This window comes from Choloepus didactylus, chromosome 3 (assembly GCF_015220235.1).
Source record: "Choloepus didactylus isolate mChoDid1 chromosome 3, mChoDid1.pri, whole genome shotgun sequence".
Classification (NCBI taxonomy): Eukaryota; Metazoa; Chordata; class Mammalia; order Pilosa; family Megalonychidae; genus Choloepus; species Choloepus didactylus.
In genome coordinates, this window is record NC_051309.1 from 25,168,689 (window position 1) to 25,193,912 (window position 25,224).

Sequence of the window (25,224 nt, forward strand, 5' to 3'; positions counted from 1 at the left end):
CGAATCAGTGACCTCGAAGATGACAGAATGGAAAATGAAAGCATAAAAGAAAGAATGGGGAAAAAATTGAAAAAATCGAAATGGACCTCAGGGATATGATAGATAATATGAAACGTCCAAATATAAGACTCATTGGTGTCCCAGAAGGGGAAGAAAAGGGTAAAGGTCTAGGAAGAGTATTCAAAGAAATTGTTGGGGAAAACTTCCCAAATCTTCTAAACAACATAAATACACAAATCATAAATGCTCAGCGAACCCCAAATAGAATAAATCCAAATAAACCCACTCCGAGACATATACTGATCACACTGTCAAACACAGAAGAGAAGGAGCAAGTTCTGAAAGCAGCAAGAGAAAAGCAATTCACCACATACAAAGGAAACAGCATAAGACTAAGTAGTGACTACTCAGCAGCCACCATGGAGGCAAGAAGGCAGTGGCACGATATATTTAAAATTCTGAGTGTGACAAATTTCCAGCCAAGAATACTTTATCCAGCAAAGCTCTCCTTCAAATTTGAGGGAGAGCTTAAATTTTTCACAGACAAACAAATGCTGAGAGAATTTGCTAACAAGAGACCTGCCCTACTGCAGATACTAAAGGGAGCCCTACAGACAGAGAAACAAAGAAAGGACAGAGAGACTTGGAGAAAGGTTCAGTACTAAAGAGATTCGGTATGGGTACAATAAAGGATATTAATAGACAGAGGGGAAAAATATGACAAACATAAACCAAAGGATAAGATGGCTGATTCAAGAAATGCCTTCACGGTTATAACGTTGAATGTAAATGGATTAAACTCCCCGATTAAAAGATATAGATTCGCAGAATGGATCAAAAAAAATGAACCATCAATATGTTGCATACAAGAGACTCATCTTAGACACAGGGACACAAAGAAACTGAAAGTGAAAGGATGGAAAAAAATATTTCATGCAAGCTACAGCCAAAAGAAAGCAGGTGTAGCAATATTAATCTCAGATAAAATAGACTTCAAATGCAGGGATGTTTTGAGAGACAAAGAAGGCCACTACGTACTAATAAAAGGGGCAATTCAGCAAGAAGAAATAACAATTGTAAATGTCTATGCACCCAATCAAGGTGCCACAAAATACATGAGAGAAACACTGCAAAACTAAAGGAAGCAATTGATGTTTCCACAATAATTGTGGGAGACTTCAACACATCACTCTCTCCTATAGATAGATCAACCAGACAGAAGACCAATAAGGAAACTGAAAACCTAAACAATCTGATAAATGAATTAGATTTAACAGACATATACAGGACATTACATCTCAAATCACCAGGATACACATACTTTTCTAGTGCTCATGGAACTTTCTCCAGAATAGATCATATGCTGGGACATAAAACAAGCCTCAATAAATTTAAAAAGATTGAAATTATTCAAAGCACATTCTCTGACCACAATGGAACACAATTAGAAGTCAATAACCATCAGAGACTTAGAAAATTCACAAATACCTGGAGGTTAAACAACACACTCCTAAACAATCAGTGGGTTAAAGAAGAAATAGCAAGAGAAATTGCTAAATATATACAGACGAATGAAAATGAGAACACAACATACCAAAACCTATGGGATGCAGCAAAAGCAGTGCTAAGGGGGAAATTTATAGCACTAAATGCATATATTAAAAAGGAAGAAAGAGCCAAAATCAAAGAACTAATGGATCAACTGAAGAAGCTAGAAAATGAACAGCAAACCAATTGTAAACCAAGTAGAAGAAAAGAAATAACAAGGATTAAAGCAGAAATAAATGACATAGAGAACAAAAAAACAATAGAGAGGATAAATATCACCAAAAGTTGGTTCTTTGAGAAGATCAACAAGATTGACAAGCCCCTAGCTAGACTGACAAAATCAAAAAGAGAGAAGACCCATATAAACAAAATAATGAATGAAAAAGGTGACATAACTGCAGATCCTGAAGAAATTAAAAAAATTATAAGAGGATACTATGAACAACTGTATGGCAACAAACTGGATAATGTAGAGGAAATGGACAATTTCCTGGAAATATATGAACAACCTAGACTGACCAGAGAAGAAATAGAAGACCTCAACCAACCCATCACAAGCAAAGAGATCCAATCAGTCATCAAAAATCTTCCTACAAATAAATGCCCAGGGCCAGATGGCTTCACAGGGGAATTCTACCAAACTTTCCAGAAAGAACTGACACCAATCTTACTCAAACTCTTTCAAAACATTGAAGAAAATGGAACACTACCTAACTCATTTTATGAAGCTAACATCAATCTAATACCAAAACCAGGCAAAGATGCTACAAAAAAGGAAAACTACCGGCCAATCTCCCTAATGAATATAGATGTAAAAATACTCAAAAAAATACTTGCAAATCGAATCCAAAGACACATTAAAAAAATCATACACCATGACCAAGTGGGGTTTATTCCAGGCATGCAAGGATGGTTCAACATAAGAAAATCAATCAATGTATTACAACACATTAACAAGTCAAAAGGGAAAAATCAATTGATCATCTCAATAGATGCTGAAAAAGCATTTGACAAAATCCAACATCCCTTTTTGATAAAAACACTTCAAAAGGTAGGAATTCAAGGAAACTTCCTCAACATGATAAAGAGCATATATGAAAAACCCACAGCCAGCATAGTACTCAATGGTGAGAGACTGAAAGCCTTCCCTCTAAGATCAGGAACAAGACAAGGATGCCCGCTATCACCACTGTTATTCAACATTGTGCTGGAAGTGCTAGCCAGGGCAATCCGGCAAGACAAAGAAATAAAAGGCATCCAAATTGGAAAAGAAGAAGTAAAACTGTCATTGTTTGCAGATGATATGATCTTATATCTAGAAAACCCTGAGAAATCGACAATACAGCTACTAGAGCTAATAAACAAATTTAGCAAAGTAGCGGGATACAAGGTTAATGCACATAAGTCAGTAATGTTTCTATATGCTAGAAATGAACAAACTGAAGAGACACTCAAGAAAAAGATACCATTTTCAATAGCAACTAAAAAAATCAAGTACCTAGGAATAAACTTAACCAAAGATGTAAAAGACCTATACAAAGAAAACTACATAACTCTACTAAAAGAAATAGAAGGGGACCTTAAAAGATGGAAAAATATTCCATGTTCATGGATAGGAAGGCTAAATGTCATTAAGATGTCAATTCTACCCAAACTCATCTACAGATTCAATGCAATCCCAATCAAAATTCCAACAACCTACTTTGCAGACTTGGAAAAGCTAGTTATCAAATTTATTTGGAAAGGGAAGATGCCTCGAATTGCTAAAGACACTCTAAAAAAGAAAAACGAGGTGGGAGGACTTACACTCCCTGACTTTGAAGCTTATTATAAAGCCACAGTTGCCAAAACAGCATGGTACTGGCACAAAGATAGACATATAGATCAATGGAATCGAATTGAGAATTCAGAGATAGACCCTCAGATCTATGGCCGACTGATCTTTGATAAGGCCCCCAAAGTCACTGAACTGAGTCATAATGGTCTTTTCAACAAATGGGGCTGGGAGAGTTGGATATCCATATCCAAAAGAATGAAAGAGGACCCCTACCTCACCCCCTACACAAAAATTAACTCAAAATGGACCAAAGATCTCAATATAAGAGAAAGTACCATAAAACTCCTAGAAGATAATGTAGGAAAACATCTTCAAGACCTTGTATTAGGTGGCCACTTCCTAGACTTTACACCCAAAGCACAAGCAACAAAAGAGAAAATAGAAAAATGGGAACTCCTCAAGCTTAGAAGTTTCTGCACCTCAAAGGAATTTCTCAAAAAGGTAAAGAGGCAGCCAACTCAATGGGAAAAAATTTTTGGAAACCATGTATCTGACAAAAGACTGATATCTTGCATATATAAAGAAATCCTACAACTCAATGACAATAGTACAGTTGGCGCAATTATAAAATGGGCAAAAGATATGAAAAGACAGTTCTCTGAAGAGGAAATACAAATGGCCAAGAAACACATGAAAAAATGTTCAGCTTCACTAGCTATTAGAGAGATGCAAATTAAGACCACAATGAGATACCATCTAACACCGGTTAGAATGGCTGCCATTAAACAAACAGGAAACTACAAATGCTGGAGGGGATGTGGAGAAATTGGAACTCTTATTCACTGTTGGTGGGACTGTATAATGGTTCAGCCACTCTGGAAGTCAGTCTGGCAGCTCCTTAGAAAACTAGATATAGAGTTACCATTCGATCCAGCGATTGCACTTCTCGGTATATACCCGGAAGATCGGGAAGCAGTGAAACGAACAGATATCTGCACGCCAATGTTCATAGCAGCATTATTCACAATTGCCAAGAGATGGAAACAACCCAAATGTCCTTCAACAGATGAGTGGATAAATAAAATGTGGTATATACACACGATGGAATACTACGCGGCAGTAAGAAGGAACGATCTCATGAAACATATGACAACATGGATGAACCTTGAAGACATAATGCTGAGCGAAATAAGCCAGGCACAAAAAGAGAAATATTATATGCTACCACTAATGTGAACTTTGAAAAATGTAAAACAAATGGCTTATAATGTAGAATGTAGGGGAACTAACAATAGAGAGTAATTAAGGAAGGGGGAACAATAATCCAAGAAGAACAGATAAGCTATTTAACGTTCTGGGGATGCCGAGGAATGACTATGGTCTGTTAATTTCTGATGGATATAGTAGGAGCAAGTTCACAGAAATGTTGCTATATTAGGTAACTTTCTTGGGGTAAAGTAGGAACATGTTGGAAGTTAAGCAGTTATCTTAGGTTAGTTGTCTTTTTCTTACCCCCTTGTTATGGTCTCTTTGAAATGTTCTTTTATTGTATGTTTGTTTTCTTTTTAACTTTTTTTTCATACAGTTGATTTAAAAAAGAAGGGAAAGTTAAAAAAAAAAAAAAGAAAAACAAGGAAAAAAAAAAGATGTAGTGCCCCCTTGAGGAGCCTGTGGTGAATGCAGGGGTATTCGCCTACCCCACCTCCACGGTTGCTAACATGACCACATACATAGGGGACTGGTGGTTTGATGGGTTGAGCCCTCTACCACAGGTTTTACCCTTGGGAAGACGGTTGCTGCAAAGGAGAGGCTAGGCCTCCCTATGGTTGTGCCTAAGAGTCTCCTCCTGAATGCCTCTTTGTTGCTCAGATGTGGCCCTCTCTCTCTGGCTAAGCCAACTTGAAAGGTGAAATCACTGCCCTCCCCACTACGTGGGATCAGACACCCAGGGGAGTGAATCTCCCTGGCAACGTGGAATATGACTCCCGGGGAGGAATGTAGACCCGGCATCGTGGGACGGAGAACATCTTCTTGACCAAAAGGGGGATGTGAAAGGAAATGAAATAAGCTTCAGTGGCAGAGAAATACCAAAAGGAGCCGAGAGGTCACTCTGGTGGGCACTCTTACGCACACTTTAGACAACCCTTTTTAGGTTCCAAAGAATTGGGGTAGCTGGTGGTGGATACCTGAAACTATCAAACTACAACCCAGAACCCATGAATCTCGAAGACAGTTGTATAAAAATGTAGCTTATGAGGGTGACAATGGGATTGGTAAAGCCATAAGGACCACACTCCACTTTGTCTAGTTTATGGATGGATGAGTAGAAAAATAGGGGAAGGAAACAAACAGACAAAGGTACCCAGTGTTCTTTTTTACTTCAATTGCTCTTTTTCACTCTAATTATTATTCTTGTTATTTTTGTGTGTGTGCTAATGAAGGTGTCAGGGATTGATTTGGGTGATGAATGTACAACTATGTAATGGTACTGTGAACAATCGAAAGTACGATTTGTTTTGTATGACTGCGTGGTATATGAATATATCTCAATAAAATGAAGATATAAAAAAAGAAAAAAAAAACAAAAAAAAACATACACACATGCTTCCAATAAAATTTGAAATATGTAACTGCAAAAAAAAAAAAAAAAAAGGGAAGATTTTGAGAAACTTATTAATGTTTGTGCCAGTTTGAATATATTATGTCCCCCAAAACACCATAATCTTTGATGTAATCTTATGTGGGCACATGTATCGGTGTTGATTAGATTGTAATTCTTCGAGTGTTTCCATGGAGATGCAACCTCCCAACTGTAGGTGATAACTCTGAGTGGATAGTTTCTATGTAGGTGTGGCCCTGCACATTCAGCATGGGCCTTGATTAGTTTACTCAAGCACTATATAAGCTCAGACAGAAGGAGCGAGCTTGCTACAGCCAAGAGGGACACTTTGAAGAATGCACAGGAGCTGAGAGAGGAGCTGCAAATGAGAGACAGTTTGAAGGTGGCCATTGAAAGCAGACTCTTGCTCCAGAGAAGCGGAGCAAGGACAGAGACCCCAAGAGCAACTGAGAGTGACATTTTGAAGAGGAGCTGCAGCCTAGAGAGGAACATCCTGGGAAAAAGCCATTTTGAAACCAGAACTTGGAGCAGATGCCAGCCACGTGCCTTCGCAGCTAACAGAGGTTTTCCGGACGCCATTGGCCATCCTCCAGTGAAGGTACTCAATTGTTGATGCGTTACCTTGGACACTTTATGGCCTTAAGACTGTAACTGTGTATTCAAATAAACCCCCTTTTATAAAAGCCAAAAAAAAAAAAAAAAAGTAGTACAGGGTAACTTGAGGGACTGACAGCAGGGGTGGCCAGGTGGTTCTCTCTGATGAGGGGATAGTTGTGTGAAGACCCAAGCATGGTAAGGAGCTGGCCATGCAAAGATCTGGCAGAACATTCCAGGCAGAGGAGATGGCAAGAGCCAAGCCTTTGAGGTGGGAATGGGCTTGGTATTGGGGAAAAGCAGCACGAAGGTTCCAGACTCATGGGTGGTGGAGGTGAGGGGAGGCATGGGCAGGAGAGAGGGGGTAAGAGCAGGCTCCCAGGCTTGCTGCAAGCCTTCAGGTGAGGGAGCCCAGGGGCCAGGAAGTGACCAGAGGCCTCGCCATGGAGGGTCTGCCCGGGTGTGGAGAATGGAAGCCCACTTGGGCTCAGGCCTACCAGGTGGGGGGCAGGTACTCCGGGGGGCTTCCTGGGTCCCTGACTGAGACCCACCTTCCCCCTGGACACATGGATCCAGGCACAAAGTGGGGTGAGTCTGGAGCTGAACATGTCTCTCCCATCATCTCAACGTCCTTCCCAGCCATCAGTGGGGATCCCCCAGGTCTGAAACCAGGGGACCATAAGAAACCTATCCCTGCTCCCAGAAGGTGACTGAGAACAAAGAGGCCGGAGGCTCAATCCCCCAACACTGCTTCTGACAGATGGATTCCATCTGCAGGGGCTGCTGGTCTCTGGACTGGAGGGGGCAACCCTCAGAGTTGGGGTGAGGTGGGTCTGGAGGCTTGCCCAGCTGAGGCTTGCCTCTTGTTCCTGGTGTGTGTATGTGTGTGTGTGTTTGTGAGTGTGTGTAAAGGGGGCCTGGGTGGGTGTGGGTTGATGGGATTTATTCATTCTTTCAGCAAATATTTATTGGGCACCTGCTCTATGCTGGGGATTGTTCTAGGCCCTGGAGATACCATGGCAATGATGATAAATATATACATACCTAAGATAAGCTCGGGTTGTGATGAGTCCTCTGAAGAAAATAATACAAGATTCATGGAGCAAAATGATGGGGTGGGGTAAGGAGCATTTCAGATAAGGCGGTCAGGGAAGGCTTTACTTTGAGGAGGTGGCAGTTGAGAGCTGGGCTTGAGAGCTCACCAGCCATGTGACATCAGGAGGAAGAGTGTGCCAGAGGGGCTAGCAAAGGCACTGAGGTGGGAAAAGGCTGCGTGTTAAGCTGGGTGGCTGGAGCAGAGAAAATGGGGGTGGAGGTTGGGGTGGGGGGGAGAGGAGAGCAGATGAAGCGGGGCCTCTGTGCCAGTTTGGATGTACTATGTCTTCCCAAATGCCATGTTCTTTAAGGCAGTCTTGGGTGGGGGGGCTGACGTATTAGTGTTGATTAGGTTGGAATCTTTGGATTAGGCTGTTTCCATGGATATGTGACCCACCCAACTGTGGGTAATACCTTTGATTCGATTATTTCCATGGAGGTGTGGCCCTGCCCATTCAGTGTGGGTCTTGATTAGTTTACTGGAGCCCTATAAAAGCTCACAAACAGAAGGAACTCAGAGTGCTGCAGCCAAGATAGACGTTTTGGAGATGGCTGTTGAAAGCAGACTTTTGCTGATGCTTTGGAGGTACTAGCCCAGAGTTTGCCCTGAGAAGCTAAGCCCAGAGACATTTTGGAGAACGCCACTTTGAAATGCAACCTAGGAGCAAGGAGAAGGCACATGGCCTTCCCAGCTAACAGAGGTTTTCCGGACGCCAACGGCCTTTCTCCACTGAAGATATACTCATATTGGTGCCTTGGTTTGGACACTTTTATGGCTATAGAACTGTAAATTTGTAGCCAAATAAACCCCTTTTATAAAAGCCAAAAACAAACAAACAAACAAAAAAAACAGTCCAGAATGCATCTCTAAGACAACATCTTCTTAGAGAGATTTAATTAGGACTACATAAGATTTTTGCCTTAAAGGCTGTCTTTAAGAGTCTGAACCCTGGTTGAGACATCACTCCATGTTATCTTTCTCTAAAAGATGAGAGAATGAACAGATGCTCATGGTCAGGTAACAAGGACACTGGGCAAGGAAGGGGCTCAAAAGTAGGTCCTCTGAAAAACAAGGTGGGGATGGGGGGAGGGGGATAATACGGGTGTTCTTTTTAACTTTTATTTTTTATTCTTATTTTTAGTTTTTCTGGTACAAGGAAAATGTTCATAAAATTGATTGGGGTAATGAATGCACAACTCTGATGGTACTGTAAACAACTGATTGTACACTTTGGATGACTACATGGTATGTGAACATATCTCAATAAAATTGAATTTAAAAAAAAAAAAAGTAGGTCCTCTGGCTCAAAATCTTCATCTCCTCAAGACAAGTCCTACCCACTGTGAAGGGAGATGCAGCTCAAGAACTGTGTGGCTCTCCCTGTCTGGCCCTTGGCTCAGTATTTCAGCTACCTCTTCCACAGTGAAGATAAAAATAGTGTGAAGCAGGAAATAAAAAACAGTCTTCACTTTTCTCAGTTAACCCTGGGTGAAAATGTTTTGGTTTCGAAGCTTGACCACTGGTTGTCAGGTTTCAGGGGGAAAGAAAATAAAGAGAGTGTCTGTCAATCCCATTTCATTATGCCAATAGAACTTGTGAGATTTGCTAAACGATAGAAAATCCTTTGCCCTAAGTATGTCAGTATGTCAAGAAAAGCTTACTAAACTCTCACTGATCTGACTACATCAACAAATATTTACCTTTTCTACTTTTGTACATAGTTATTAGAAGGTACAGTGATATGACTTCAATTCTTTCTCTTAAAGATGAACAGGGAGGTGGGAAAGTGGTCACTTCTACATCCAGCCATTCTGGAGACAGATAACCTGAAAGCTTTCCTGCCACAAAACACGAGGAAATCCAGAAGAAAATACATCTCTAAATGTGTAACTGAGCTTGACAAGAAACAGGGGAAACCTCCAGAATAGAGATGGGAGGAGAACTGAAAGTTCAAACAGTACGGATGACATCACCAAGGGTGTGCTTTTAGATTGGCCAAACTTGGACAGGGGCAGAAGGATAGGGGAAAGGGGTAGAGCAGAACTGAAATTTCTAGATAAGGCCTGGGCCTTCAAAGGGCTCGCCCCAGGTGGTACAGGGATGTGACAACAAAATTAGTCCCTGTACTGGCTGGAAGGTCAGGGTGGGGTAGATTAAGGGAAATAACATGCTACGGAGAGAAAGTTAATGGGCTTTACAGCTTGCCCCCACCCCACACCTTGGACAGGGTTACACATCCTCACAGCACCTCATTTTCCTTTGCTGGGTTATGAAGAATTGATGAATTAATGTATGTCAAGTGCTTAGCACAGTACCTGGTACATAAAGTAAGAGTTTGAAAATGGCTGTGGTAAATCAAAACGGGAAATGTTTTTTTCCCTCGAGTTCAACCGATTTTTCCTTAAGAAAGCTAAGAAATGGTAGGTAGGCATCATCTTCAAATTCAATGAAAAAAGAAATAAACTTCACTTCTAGGTGTAAAAAACCAAAATTCCACAGCCTTATCAGATACTAATCAAGTGATTTTTAAAAATAATCTGAAATTAGCAAAGGTCTACATTTCCTCCAATTAAATGACTGAAATAACACTTAAAAATATTCTTTTGATAACCATCACCCATGTTTTATATCCTCATGCTCTTAAATGCCACAGGCATAAGTTCAAAATCAGTTTATTTGGGGAAAGCAGGAAATCCAGTGGAATTATAAACAGCCACCGGGTATATACTGCATGAGGGAAAAGTCCTCGCTTGGAATAAGGAGACAAAATAAACTGAACGATCATGAACAAAACCTGGGTTATCTCTAGGCCTTCGTTTTCTTTGAAAATGACTTCACAGGCCCCTTCCAGCACTTTCTCTGATTTTATGAGTTATTCCAATTGCATCAGAAACAACCCACTTGGCCTTCCCATTCCACATAAACAGAATACTGTATTATTTGAAGAGCTTCAAAGGGGCAAATTCTTGTTTTGAATTTTAACTGCTAAGGTTAACTCTTCTCTTTCAAAAATCAAAAAGGTTGAATCATCAGAGGATAAAACCCATCACCACTGCAAACCAAAGTGGATTTTCAACCTAGTAGAAAATCTGAGTTGACAAAGCATGAAAAAATTAGCTCAAATAGCTACTACCTTCCTCTACAGTGTCCTGGTAAATGCTTAGTGGTTTAAGTGCTTCTTGTTTATGCTGCAGGAACCAATGAGACTGGAAACACGAATGTGGTATCTCTGAAAACTAGAATCATCATCCGAAAGGGATGTGGTCTTCTTCAAAGAGAAATAACACAATCGAAAAATTACACATTCATAATCAGAATCGTTTAATTGTTTTAACGGGTTTCTTGTTTTTAATAAATCAACAACTGTCAATTAGGTGTTTGCAAATTTCTATTTTTTATCATCACTGGATTGATACACAATCTTAGGTGATATTTCTCCCTGTACACATACAGTTTAAAGACATTTTCCAAATAACTTTTGACATGTAGCAGAACATAGGGAAAAAATCACTTAAGAAATCAAATCCTATAGTAATGGAAACACTTTAACCACGGTATTCACATATGTGACTGTGGATCCCAAATGCTTATCTAAACAGAGGCAATGCAATTAAACCACCCTTCATTCAAAACTGTGTCAGAAGGCAACTATCCTATTTATTAGCCACTTATAAGTTATGAAAACACTATTTCATAGCCTGTCACTGTATTTCTTTTAACCCTCCAGCACTAGGATTCTGGATTTCCTTAACACTAAGGGCTTATCTCAAACGCTTTAGTGCAGAACAGCAAAAAAAACTCAGAAATTAGGTGATGACTTGGAAATAGGGTGGGAAAAAGCCACTTATCTGTTTTTCTAATTTTTCTATTTCCTAATAAAGAACAAAACTTTAAACACTAAGTACAAAAATAAATTTAATAGGTCTAGAAATCTCTCTGAAACTCAATGACCATGGATTCCTAAGTGGAAAAACTCTTAAGTCACTACTTAGATCTTTTTATTGTTTAGATAAATAATTCAATAATACAATGAAACCAATATTTATAACTAAGTAAACAAAAATTGGCGAAAGACATGCAATATTCCTTTTCATAATGAAAATGAGTTTAAAAGAAAAAGGATTCCCTAGATCTGAAACCTACAGAAAAGCCATCAGTATTACTTTTTAATGTAAATAGCATGTTAACTTCCTTACTTATACAATTTAAATGCTATTATTAAAAGAAACTATTGAAGAAAAACTAGTGTATGCCAAATAGTTCAAAAAGTTCTCTTAAGCCTAACCACCTGCTCCTGCTTGTCTAGCTGTGCCCAAACCCCCTCATGAGACTAAAAAGGAAGGTCAAAAAGAATAAAGATCTTCCCTAGGAACTTGAACTGGATCTTTAGTAGGTGTACAAGCTTACATTAATACAATTAAACTCAGGAAAATGATTACACAGACCAGTCAAATATAAAGCTTTAAGAATTTTTAGGTCAATAGTTTACAAAAAGAATCTTCAGCATGTTATTTTTATACTAAGCAGAACTATGACTATACGCTAAAAAGGAACTATACTGAAGTAATCTTTTACACTATGACAATTCAGAGATGAGATTCTACTCATTTCTTTTATAACTTACTGCCCAAATTTATTCCTTAAATTTAAAATGTTTCCCCTCTTAAGATTAGAACTGGTAAATTCTGTGTATTAAAGCCTAGGTTCTTTGATAAGGTACTAAATAGTGATAGTGACATAGAATATATGAAATACTTCCCAGCATTTAACCTTAGCGATTCTACCTCTTCATATAATCTCAAATAAGACAACATACCACTGTCATCATTAAAATCAACTTCCATTCATCAATGATTTTAAATAAGTCATTCTCTATTGATAGTATGCCTAATTTTACCCTGATCATGTGCTGGATTTGGTTAAGACCAAATTTCTACTTTGAATTGTGCAACAATTCCTTGTTTTGAATAGCAAACCTATAGGCTGAAATGAAGACACCTTTCAGCCAAGACATCAAAATGCAGAACATGTTCACCACTGCCAATAACCAAGAGTCACAGGGGCACAAGAAACTCCAGTTACTAAATGGGTTAATGGATACAGGTACTATCCAAATCCAAACACAGAGTACGTTAAACCCTAGGTTCAAATAAAGTAGTATTTGCTTTTAAACGGCATGATCTTAAAGACTGTACAACTATTCTCTGTGTCTACTATACCCACCTTCTGTTTTCAGTTCCCAGGTACAAAGCTGAAGAATCTGAGGTGACAGAATTACTAGCAAAATCCTATCTAAACATGCCCTTGATTTAAGGCAACCCCTTTGACAAACTCTTGCTTACTCACCATCAAGCCATTTTTCAGGCCTCCTTCATACATCACATTTCACTCAAGCCTGAACTTGATCCATGTCCCATTGATATCAACAGATACCACATACTTCCTCAGAGTAAGAAGGTCATTTAACTTGAGGTACCTTAAACCTTCCTTTTCCTTCCTCACTCTGCTCTTTGTAAGAGTTTGCTCTTTATTTCGAAAGTTAGCACAGTGCAAATCTTTCCTAAGACTGGTCTAAGTTCTGCCTAAACATCCCTTATCTTTAAAAAAAAAATGGTGTCCCTACTCTTGGTCTCATTCCTTAGAAAATGGCCATGACTGCGCCATGCTAAATAAACTTCAGATAGGCCTGCTCTGCCAGATACATGCAGATTTTGAAAATTTCATGTGAAATATCTCCATTTTTAAACACTGGCCCTAATTAGTTTGAAACACCATGTAAAGCACCAGGCACAGGCTGCACTGGGCCTTTGGCTACCTGCTTGAAGAAAAAATGGATTAAATTGGACTTCATCAAAATTTTAAAGTTCTGCTTTTTGAAAGACACTTAAGAAAATGAAAAGACAGACTAAAAAATTTGCAAAACACACATCGCATAAAGGATTTGGATCTAGAATACATAAAAAACAAACTCAACAATAAAACTAATTATAAAGACAGTGAAAGATGTGACTGGTCACATCATCAGAAAGATACAAATGGTAGAAGTTATCAGTGAAATGCACAATGAAACCACAATGAGATACAACTACTTACTAAAATCTAAAAACAAAAATAGATCACTATAAAGTGCTGGTGAGGATGCAGAGCAACTGAAACACCCACACATTGCTGATGGGACAGCAAATAGCCACTCTGAGAAACTGACTGGCAGTTTCTAATAAAGTTCAACATATACTTACTATACAACCTTGCAATCTCATCCCCCTAGGTATCTTACCCCAAAGAAATAAAAATATTATGTCCACATAAAGACCTGTATGAAAATAGCTGTATTCATGATAGCCAAAAGTTAGAAATAACCCAACTTTTTAGCAAGTGCTAAATACACAAAATGATACATACACAGAATGGGATACCACTTAGCAATAAAAAAGGAATATACTGATATATGCAGATGGATATATCTTAAAAGCATTATGCTGAGTGAAAGCTAGACACACATAGTGTGATTCCATTTATGACTTTCTGAAAAAGGCAGAACTAAAGAACACAAAACGTTCAGGGGTTGCCAAGCACTTGGGGTTTAGGGAAGGGGCAGGAGGTAGCTTTTGGGGGTTGATGAAAATGTTGTATATGACGATTTGGTGATGATTATACAACTGAACATATCTGTCAAACCTCAAATGGTAGACCTAAAAAGTAAAAATTACTTTCTGCAAAGTATACCTCAATAAAGTAGAAATTTAAAAGCTGTCACTGAACCTTGGCTCTTGACCTAAAATGCTGTTAATCTCAGACTGTTGTCGAAATCCTAATCGTTTAAAGCCTGACTGAATTACTACCTCCTCCACTGATTATTTTTCTGAATTTTCTTGATTATTTATTCTGAAGCTGCAAATGGCTGCCCAGAATCCAATGTGAAGAGTTTAAAAAAGAAAAAATTAAAATTTCAGTAGGGAGATTTCACTTATAAATTTGGAGTTCCAGTATTTTGAAATGCCATAGCCCTCACCATGTCCAATGTCTCACACTTGTCCACTTCAATTACCTGGCTTTTATTTACATCACTTTCCTGGCAGCTGTAGGGATGAGTTTTCAATACCTGCTAAATCTAACTGATCCTTCCTTTCTGGTTTCTAATAGCTGTTTATATCTTTCTTACAACATTCATCACATCTTGCTTTAAATTACAAATCTCTGTGTACGTTTTTTAACCCCAATCAGACCATAATTTGAGGACAAGTTCCCTAACTCGTCAATCACTTTTATAGCCCTACACAATGCCTCAAGTTGGTGCTTAATAAAATGAATAATGTTCAGAACACCTCCAAACAATTCATACAGAACTTCTAAGAAGGAATACCACTAACAAGTAAAATAAAACTGCTCATTGAAAAATGTTTAAAAAAAATATGAAGTTACATGAATGCAGTTTTTTGAGTTCTCAGTCAGGTTCAATTTAGCAGTCTACTATTAATTATAAATGAAGAACTTACAAGAAATAAGAAATAGCACCATTCAAACGGGATAAAATAAACCCAGATATTAATAAAAAAAATAAAAACTTCCAAACATATGTAGCTCTCAGGTTTGACGTAAACTGAGGCGATCATTAGAAACGGAGGTGGCTAGAGCTCCTTTTGTTAGGTTGAGTCCCCAAACCCCTAGATATCCAGATAAGCCAGAGAATTCAATGAGTAAATATGAAAGTATCCATGATCTAGGCAGTGCTATACCAACATAAGTAATTAAAAGTCACTGCAGTAACATGCAGCTCTCAATAAATACATTTTTGTTGTCAATAAGACAAGATGAACTAACTACTTGACCACTTGTGCAATGGTTACCTATGGAGCCATTTTATCCATAAGGCCCCATAAATACAATAGGGCATGAGACTTTTTTTTTAAGGACCAATAAAAATGTCTGAGACCAACTGCTTTCTCTAATACAAAGAAAAAAATGTAAAATTCAAATAGTTAAATAAATATCCACCAAACTACAGTCAACTTTATTGTTGAATATAACATTGAGATTAATGAGCCAAAAGTGTGATATGGTTGCCTGAAAGGTTTCAAAGACACATCAGATCCCCTGGGAAATACAAGTTTCACTGCAATCTGCCATTTAGATCATAGTACTGGCCACAAACTAGAGAACACCTGGACGAGGTTAAGGAGGAATGTTCAGGATAGCTAGAAACCATGCCAAACTGTAAGGTTGAGGGGGAAAGAAGGCAGTCTAACATATTCAGCCTACAGAGAAGTAGGGAAGATCTGACATTCAAATAGCTAAGTGACCATCAAACAGAAGAAGAAATATTTGGCCTTATCTAACAAACTTCACTCTAGAAGGAAGAAATAGAATCATTAAAGTCCCAAAGGAAAAAGATCTTAAGCGCAGCATTTTTATAAATAACTATAAAGCCACCTTCAGGAATTATTTTCCTTAAAGAATCTGGGCAGAAGTGAAGGCCATTAAAATTATCTAGGGGATGAATGTACAACTATGTGATGATACTGGGAACCACTGATTGTATACTTTGGATAGACTGTATGGTGTGAATATATATCTCAATAAAATTGCATTAAAGATTATTCATGAGAAACTCAAGTGTTTGCAGGTATCGTATAAACCTAAAATTATATGTGTAAGTCATATGCTACATTAAAAAGTTCAGCGCAGAATGCTTTGTTTTCTTGGAATTTTAGCTAAATGGGTTTATCATAGGGCATGGCATGCTTTATCCTGCCCCATTCCTCCTAAGTTGCATTCATTTCCTCACCCTTTGCAGGGTCAATGGTTCTAATTGCTAATGATGGTGTTCCATCTTTACCCCTTACTAAAAAACAAAAAACAGCTGAAGGCAGGTGTCCACTTCAGAAAATCTTCAAGAGCTTTTGAGTATTATCATTGAAGGGAATTTCAAACATTAATTTTCTCATTCTGTACCTAAAAAGTCTTATCTAGTCTTAGCCGCCTACATAAACAAGAGAAACTGTAACCATTCTGGCATTCAATACCCAAATCTATATAAAGAGGTTAAAAACATGAGTTCTAAAAGTCAGACCTTTGTCAATAACGCCGATAAGAAGCTTTGGTCAGATACTGCCAGCCTAACAAATCCGGAGATCCTTGGAGAAGGTATCATGATAGGGAATAAAAACTGGGCTTGTTCTACTAATTCCAAATGGCCACTCTCAATGCACACTTGTTACGTGCAAGACAGAAACTGCGCTCACCTTTCCTAGAAGCTGCCAAATACCACCCTGTGTTCTAGGTATCTAAAGTTCTACAAGTTAACAGCTGTTTTGCAAGAAAACCTAATGGCCTAACTTCAGACTTTTTTTAATTAACTTTATTAAAAAAAAAAAAAAAAAAGAAAATTAAAAAGAAAACATTTCCAGACAACTGGAAACTTCAGATTTAAAAAGGCACAACATCAAGCATTACATTACACTACAATGAGACCTATTTAAAATCAGATAGATGGTCAGATTATAAAGATATGCAATTGACTTATAAACTCTGTACATGTGTGGCATGAATTTTGACAGACAATATATTCCTTTGGCAAGAACTGCCTATGAAAACAGTCTGACCAACTGCTTCTATACTTTAACCAAAAAATATTCTAGTAGATATCTAGTAGATAATGTTTCCAATACTTAACATGGGAAATGTTTCCAATACTTAAAATGTTTCCAATACTTAACATGGGACATGTTTTTAAACAATTAAAATATAACCTGAAATAGTATTCTAATGGGTAAATTACTCTATAGAAACAAAATTAGGTACTTAAAGAAACTCATTTTTTCAAGCCACTAGGCATTATGAGTTAATTTGTTCAATTAACTCCTTAAGCCTCTGATCTGCCTCTCCATAAATTAGAAACTTATGCTTCAAAGTATTTAAATCTCAATGTACACGTAAAAATTTTATTTAACATTTTAATGAAAAAAGATGGGGGGAGCAAGAGGGATGAGGATAGTTCAAGCATTACAACAGGAGTCTTCAAAGTGAAAATAACTGATTTATGACATACTTTGCTGGTCACATCAAACACCCTCATTGTGGTTAAGAAAGTTTTTTTTTTTTTAATGCATAAAGGAAATGCAAGGTCAAATTCTCAAATTCACATTTAGTCACACTAAACTCCTTTATATATTGCACAAAACAACCTACACCGAAAATTTAGTAAAATCTATTAAGATCTATAATGTAATATCCTTCTCTCTCATATCTACTTAATACAAATCAACATTTGTTTCAGAGAGTGTTCAGAATGTTTATCTAGGTATACTGAAAGATCTGCCAAATTGTGGGAACAAGATAATAAATTATCAACCTTATAAAATGAACTTTAAGAAAGAGGAGGAGAAGATATCCTTTCTTCATTATTCTGTCTTTTGGGATCCAATTTCAAATGAAACTACATTAGATCATATCCTGATTAACCTAACAAAGGGCTAAGCTATGCTCTCATAAATGATGCTTTAATGACTACTTTATCCAAGAAGTAGAGTCCTTGTAGACAGATGTTAAATATGAAATCAGAATTACAATAACAATGAAAATAGAAAAAGTCCCACATTCAGGAAGAGACGATGCCATCCTTAAAGAGACTAGAAAAAAGAAACCAAAGTGCTTTGGCCGAAATTAGTATAAATAGACTTTATTGAAGTCAGTGCCTCTGTACTGAGACAGAAGATTGTGTCTACATAAGCACAAGTTGTAACATTTCACAACTTCTAAAAGGAATGTCAACAATTACAACGATCATGCATACCATGGTCGATAATCACATTTTAGAAGCATTTTCAACCATTTCTAAAGAAATGCTTATAACATCGTTATATATATAGAACTACTTTCAATAACTGCAAAACATTGATCGACTTTTCCAGTATGAGCTACAGTGTCAACACAAAAGGGAGGCATAAATGTTTAATTTATGAAATCAGAATGGAATATTTACTGTAAAGAAAAATTAAAAAGCTTTCAAATAAAGGCCATTATTGAACCAACGTGAAGAGCACAACTTGAACTTTTGAGTTCATTCATCTTTTAAAGCTGTCCTCTGAGTAACTTCAGTTCTAAGCATTGAATTCAGTACTGTGAATATTCCTTGGATTGAAGTTTGGCAATGATGCGGTCCAACTGTCTCTTTGCTTCACACTGTGGGAAATTGCTCATGTCATAATACTGAGGGGCAATTTTCACCAACCTGTCCAGAAGGGGGGAAAAATTACCAAATTAACATTTAATTAAAGTACTGGAGTTGCTAACTGGATAGGCATTATGCATTAATATACTGGTGAACAAAAGGCAAGCCTACAAATCCCTATCCATAATAAACTTAACAAATGTCTAATCCTTACAAACATCACTTTTAGAAATGTGTCATTTTGGTAGGTTGCAAATTATCTTTGAGGGTGGACATTTCATAGACTTAAAATAACAATGTCAACTGATTTTTTTTCACTCTAGCACACTATTTTGGCCTGCCTCTCCAAGGTTATAGTAAGAATACAAGTACTATAAAAAACAATTGATATTCAAATTAATTGATTCTTCTCATTTTCAATGTTTTAATAACTATAAATATAACCCAAAGAATACACAAAAGACTAAAATCTTTTATAAAATTTAGCCATACAATTTTTTCTCAACAAATCATTTAAGGTAAAATGGTTGTGTCCTACACAATCTAAGTGTCAAAGTCATAAATCAGTGTAGGAAAGAAGCCTTACAATATGCAGCAAGAGACACCACCTAAAATAAGCAATATCAGCTTTCAGTCCCACCATTCTTGGCTGGCATTTCCCATCATGTTATAGAACAGATTTAAACAAAAATAAACAAAAGGTCTTACTATGTTTTGTAAAAGCTAACTGAATTTCTATGAGAGCTGTAGTTTTTACACTTGCATAGCTCTTCAAAGCATGAACATACAAATGATAAATAACTGAAAAGTAATTGTGAATGGGACGGATAATATAAAAAGGCTGACTTCTGAAACCAGGGGACAATATTGACTTGAGTTAATCACAACAAGACAAGATTCCAAAGAAACTCTTGGTGCTAGTCAACTATAACTTTATATTCTGCTCCAAATCTTGCCCATGACCACACCAACGATCCCACTGTCCTCTTAGAAAAAGAAATATGATGCCAGGTCAACCATACCATCAGATCAACTCCCCATATCTATAGTAGAATGTATGTTCCCATTTAAGAAAACCAACAAGTTTGCCTATGAATGAAGGGAAAGACATGTCTCTTGCAATGGATTCAAATTCCACTCTGAGCAAAATGCTAACCAAACAAAAGGATTGCTTACCATTCTGGCTTGATATCTGTACACGTCCGGATGTAATTCTTTGTTGTAAGGACAAACTCATTATAAAGCACCCATTCAGGCTTGTGATCAAGAACAGTAGAGGGATGCAACTGAACCACCTGGTTGTCTTTCACAGTTAAGTAATGCCCTGTTCGTTCTAAATGTGCCACCTGAAACCAAAATCATGTAAATTAATACAATGGTTTTAATGTGGTAGTTACAAAACAAAAGCTACCTGTATCATTAGCAACTGGCAGGCTTCACTTTTGGCTTTTATTCTAAGGCTCCACTTATTTATCACTGCCTGACAAAAGTAGGGCTCAGCAAACTACGGCCCACGGGCCAAATCCAAACAGCCTGTATTTGTAAGGCCCCTGAGTGAAGAATGGCTTATGCATTTTTAAACGGGGAAAAAACAACTCAGAATAATATTTCACACACACAAAAAAAAAAAAAAAAAAAAAAATTAAAGAGTGCCCTAAGTGTCAATAATAGTGGGAGATAAAGGGTAAGGCACATGTTTTGGTGTTTTGTTTTGTTTTGTTTTCTGGAGTAATGAGTGTATTCTAAAATGGATTGCCCTGATGAACGTACAACTGTGTGATGATACCATGAACCAATGATTGTACACTTTGTATGGACTGTATGATACATGAATTAAAAACAAAATATTTTGTGACATTTATGAAATTCAAATTTTAATGAATTTGAAATGTCTTTTCAGTTAAATGAATTATTATTTTAAAAGATTTTAAGTACAGTTTTACTGGAACAGAGCTATGCCTCTGTGCCTATGGCTGCTTTTACACAACAGCAGGCAGAGTTGAATAGTTGCAGCAGGGGCCCTTATGGGCCTATATAGCCTAATATTTCCTTTCTGGACCTTCCAGCCTTAGATGATCCATAGTGAGCTCTTTAGCTCCAGATGTCAATTATGGAGCAGACAAACAATTAGAAGATTCATGTCTAAGGCAGAAAAATAAAGAGCCAAAAAGAGCAAAAAACAAAAGGCAACCTACACAGAAAAGAGAATGATACGAAAGAGAATGGGAGGGTGGGTGAAGGGGGGATGTGTATTTGCATCTTTCCCGTACAATCAAATGCCTAGATTGGTAGCCATCACAGAACAATTAACAATTACTGAAGCAGATGATCTGCCTTTTCCAATTCTTGAACTGTGCCTGTGAAGAATGTGTGTGACTAATAACAAAATGAACTCAATTTCATCCAGTAAATATTTATTAAGCACCTACTAGATGCCAGGTACTTTGCATGATCTGCTTCTTACAGAAATTTTAATCTCAAGAGAAAACTTGGGAGCTATAATGCTTGAATGCTACTTTTGTCAATATTTTTTTTGAACAATTAGAAACAAATTAATGAAAAAAAAAGTAAAAAAAATTTATGAACGTTATGTCAAAAGGAAGCTAACATATACTAGTATACAGTAAATAAATATTAAGAATATAATTAGGAGTCTGTGGAAAGAATTTTCATATCTAACTCAATTAAGCAAAAGAAGGTGTCAGAATTAACATTCTTACTGTTAAATTAAATTTCAAATACAGACACCACCACATCCCACCTCTGAACTGCTTTGATTTTGCCTTTCAAACTGAATGAAACTGAGGAGAGAATTAAAATCAATCCTATCCCAAATAATGAACCATTTGTTTTCAATTTTATTACCACCAATTTTTTCTTGAGCTTTTATCAAACCAAAACTCTTTAAAATTACTATTTATTTAACTGAAAAGACATTTCTGGCTTTTGCAGCACCCAACGAAGGGTCTTAGTTACAAATATCACTGATCACCCTATAGGACTGTAAATGAAGTCTAATTACTTGAGTATTTGAATTTTGGGGCACTAAAAGTATTTGAATTTTGGGGTATTTGAAGAGGAAAGTTAACTGTACTTGTAGATCCATCCAGACAATCACTTACTTTCAGTACTCTGTTTATGGTGATACATTTCCAATTAATATCCATATTCAGAGACACTCTTTAAGACAGCTCACCAAAGTCAAGGGTTGAAATTCATATTACTCAAGAAATAGATGCTATCATACCTAAAAAATGGCCACGAAATTCATTTGGTACACAAACACCATTAATAAAAGGTAATTCTAAAACCAATTCCTATACAACTGGACTACAAACTTTGCCATTTATTTAGTAATCTGTTACTCATCAGTCACACAGTTTCTTAGTTTATGAGTTCACTAGAGAAACCTCAAGTAACAGCATTTAGGATAATTTCCATAGGCGTTCTTAAACTCACTTTTGTATGTAAAGGGATTCAATGGACCATTAAGAGAAAGCAAACAATATCATGTAAACATGTAATTACATGTTCCTGTGTTATCCACATACCTGCATAAAATACCCAGTAACCAAAGCTTTTCTTATATTAATATAATAGTCCCTGCTTGTAAAGTCAGTACTTCGACGAGGCAAATTAAATCTGTCCATAATTCTTGATAGCTGCTGGCGTACATTGTCTGCAGACATCAGGGACCTGTAGTTAATGAAGTTGTCATAACACCACTGAACCGACTCATGATCTACAAAGTTAGAGGGAAAAAAAAGGGATCATGAACATCCAAATAGATACACTGTCTAATTATAAAGGAAAGAAAAGCGAGCCAAATAATCCAAAGAGGGGATTTACCCAACTCATTTTCTTTAAATGAACTGCAATATTAGGGTCAGGGTTACAACTTCTCTAAAAATCTGTAGTACGGCTCAAAGTCAAAATAAAACACTAAGGTTTTTGGCATAGAATGCCAAAACATTCATGATTTAGTGTAAATTATTTTTAGTGAAGCAAGTCATTTTATCCATTAACACATCTTTTCAGAGGGACAACAGAATAAATAAATTGTTACCAATTAAAAATGCATCCACATTTCAGAAACAGAGTGGGTAGAATCGAGTAAGAAATGCGGATCTTTAAGGAAACTCGGTAATTTACTGACATCTCCATTAAGACAGCATTAACTAATTAATCTAGAACTAAAAGATGTACATCTGAAGTTGTCGCCATTTAAAATAAAGCACTAGAGTATCTTCAGAGGAGAAAAAACCAAGGAAGCATGCTTAAGAGGTATTTTTGCTTATGCTGATGTTCTGTAATATGTTGAAAGGCAATAAAAGCTGTCCAAACAGAAATTAAAAGAGGGATTGTAGAAAATGGGTGTTGACTTACAGCTTCTAATCTAGGGTGACTTTTTTTTTTTTGAGGTTCTCAATTTTAAGAATTCATAAAGAGTAACAAAATGGCAATTATAAGTGGTTTGTCAGGATAAACAACTAATGTCTGATGGTTCTGTATTTCTAAATTTGTAAGAAATAATTTAAGAGTGAAGACAAAACCTAGAACTGGGAACATTTTATTAAAATACAAATTCTAGCTATTCTCACCAACAGTAAACCACTCTTAGATCTAACATACACACAGAGGCACTGCAAAATAGTTTACATTGAAGGTTTTCTCTGAAAAATGTAATTTACACAAATAGTATTAAGATGACATTTTAGCAACATGAATTTTTAACTATATTACACAATCACCCATTGTCTCTAACGAAATACCGATATCTGAAATATGTGACACTTGTCAAATACCTCTCTCTTTTGACTGAAGTGCATAGTTCTATTTAATGTCTTCATTTTGTTTCCTTTGACTTTATTTAAGACAAACGTATAGAGCAGAAGGTCCCAAACCAGTCAACAGTTTACCACCCCTCTGGCAGTGAAAAGCGTTTATTAGAAGATCATGCATTTTTAACTGATTAAGCTCCCTCTGACTGCTTATCCAATTCAGAAAGAGATGGGATACGATGTCTACTGCCCAATATTTTTACAGAGAGTTCCTAACTATTAAAGATGTGCATAAAGAATAAGCATCATTTAGTAACTTTGTTTTTAAAACCTCAGTTCCTCTATAGTATAAAATATATTAAATTTTTATTTAAAATTGAAAGACACCTCCACAATATATCAATCCTAAATTTCATTTTCAAAGCACAATTAAGAAATGCAAATAGTTACCAAATGCTTAAATGACAAAAAGAATACAATACCCTAATTTTAAAAGGATTAACTAAAATATCTTATGAGAGAAATAGGATTAAAAAACCCATGCTATTCCTTCAGATATCCTTATCAAGGACCTCCTCCCACTTACAGGAGTTGTGGCTGTTGGTCACCCTGGTATCACCCAGCATATCTGGCCCACAATAGAAATACAGTAGGCTTCTTGAATGGACCCATCCAACAGGGATAAAGGCTTTTAACATTACACATTACCAATATCTTGGACACAGGAGGGAGAAGAAAAATGTTCTCAAGTGAATCATGTACTGATTTCCGGCTCTTGGTTTCTCGACCACCTTTTCTTTTGGACTCCCATGTATGCCCATATTTGTTAGACCTAAGCAGAGAAGAGCTTTATCCTTTTCCTCCACTGATAATGCATCAATTCTATTTAAATCATACTAGGTTTCTGCGTAAGAAAGATACATGGAGCGCTTTAGCTTCTGTGCCCTTTGTTACGTGTACTGGCATTCTTGGACCCAGACAAATAAATTCATCTCATCTACACAGATGTCAAAGTCAAAAGGCACTGTTTAGAAGTGTTTAGAAGGACTGGCATGAGACAAAAATGAGTTACGAATAAAATAAGAGGAACAAAATTTGAATGTCAACTTTACAAATTAGGAAACTAGCTTCTCATTAGCAGAAACTACAAACTTAACAGAGAAACTCAGAAAGACACATTTTTAGCAAAGGGTGATCATATAGGGCTATCAATCTCTTTATATTAAGTGCCACCCATCAGCTTAGTCTACTAAAATGCAAGACACCTAACCTTTTCAGATTCTTTTCAATTATTTCAGCATTTTTTCCTGTTATTTAAAAGTTGTCTTCTCATTTCATTTTTATAAATGGTGCATTTCAACAACAGCATCTGGCAAGAACTTGATTGTTTCATCATTTTCAAATAATTGACAAAAATTTTTCATGTCACTAAATACTCTTAGAAAACAAGATTTAAAGCTAGAGTGATATTTTATCACGTGGCTATAGCATAATTCACTGAACCATCTTTCTACTAGTAGGTACTTCAGGTAGTTCCCATTTTTTTACTATCATAAATAATTCTGGGATGAAAATCTTCAAATACACCTGCATCCACCAAATTCTAAAAAGATAACTTCCTAGATTATTTCTGGGTCT

General features: G+C 36.8%; 1 protein-coding gene across 1 annotated transcript in view; it reads right to left on the reverse strand.

Annotated features, from left to right (window-relative positions):
• Positions 1-18,297: 18,297 nt before the first annotated feature.
• Positions 18,298-25,224, reverse strand: part of DHX15 (DEAH-box helicase 15) — a 70,286-nt gene continuing 63,359 nt past the window's right edge. Inside the window, exons 12-14 of the mRNA XM_037829511.1 lie at positions 22,357-22,547; positions 19,982-20,151; positions 18,298-18,865 (exon numbers count right to left, since the gene is read on the reverse strand). Of these exons, the coding sequence (XP_037685439.1) occupies positions 18,748-18,865; positions 19,982-20,151; positions 22,357-22,547 (479 nt within the window). The 3' untranslated portion in view covers positions 18,298-18,747. The remainder of the gene's footprint in view (positions 18,866-19,981; positions 20,152-22,356; positions 22,548-25,224) is intronic.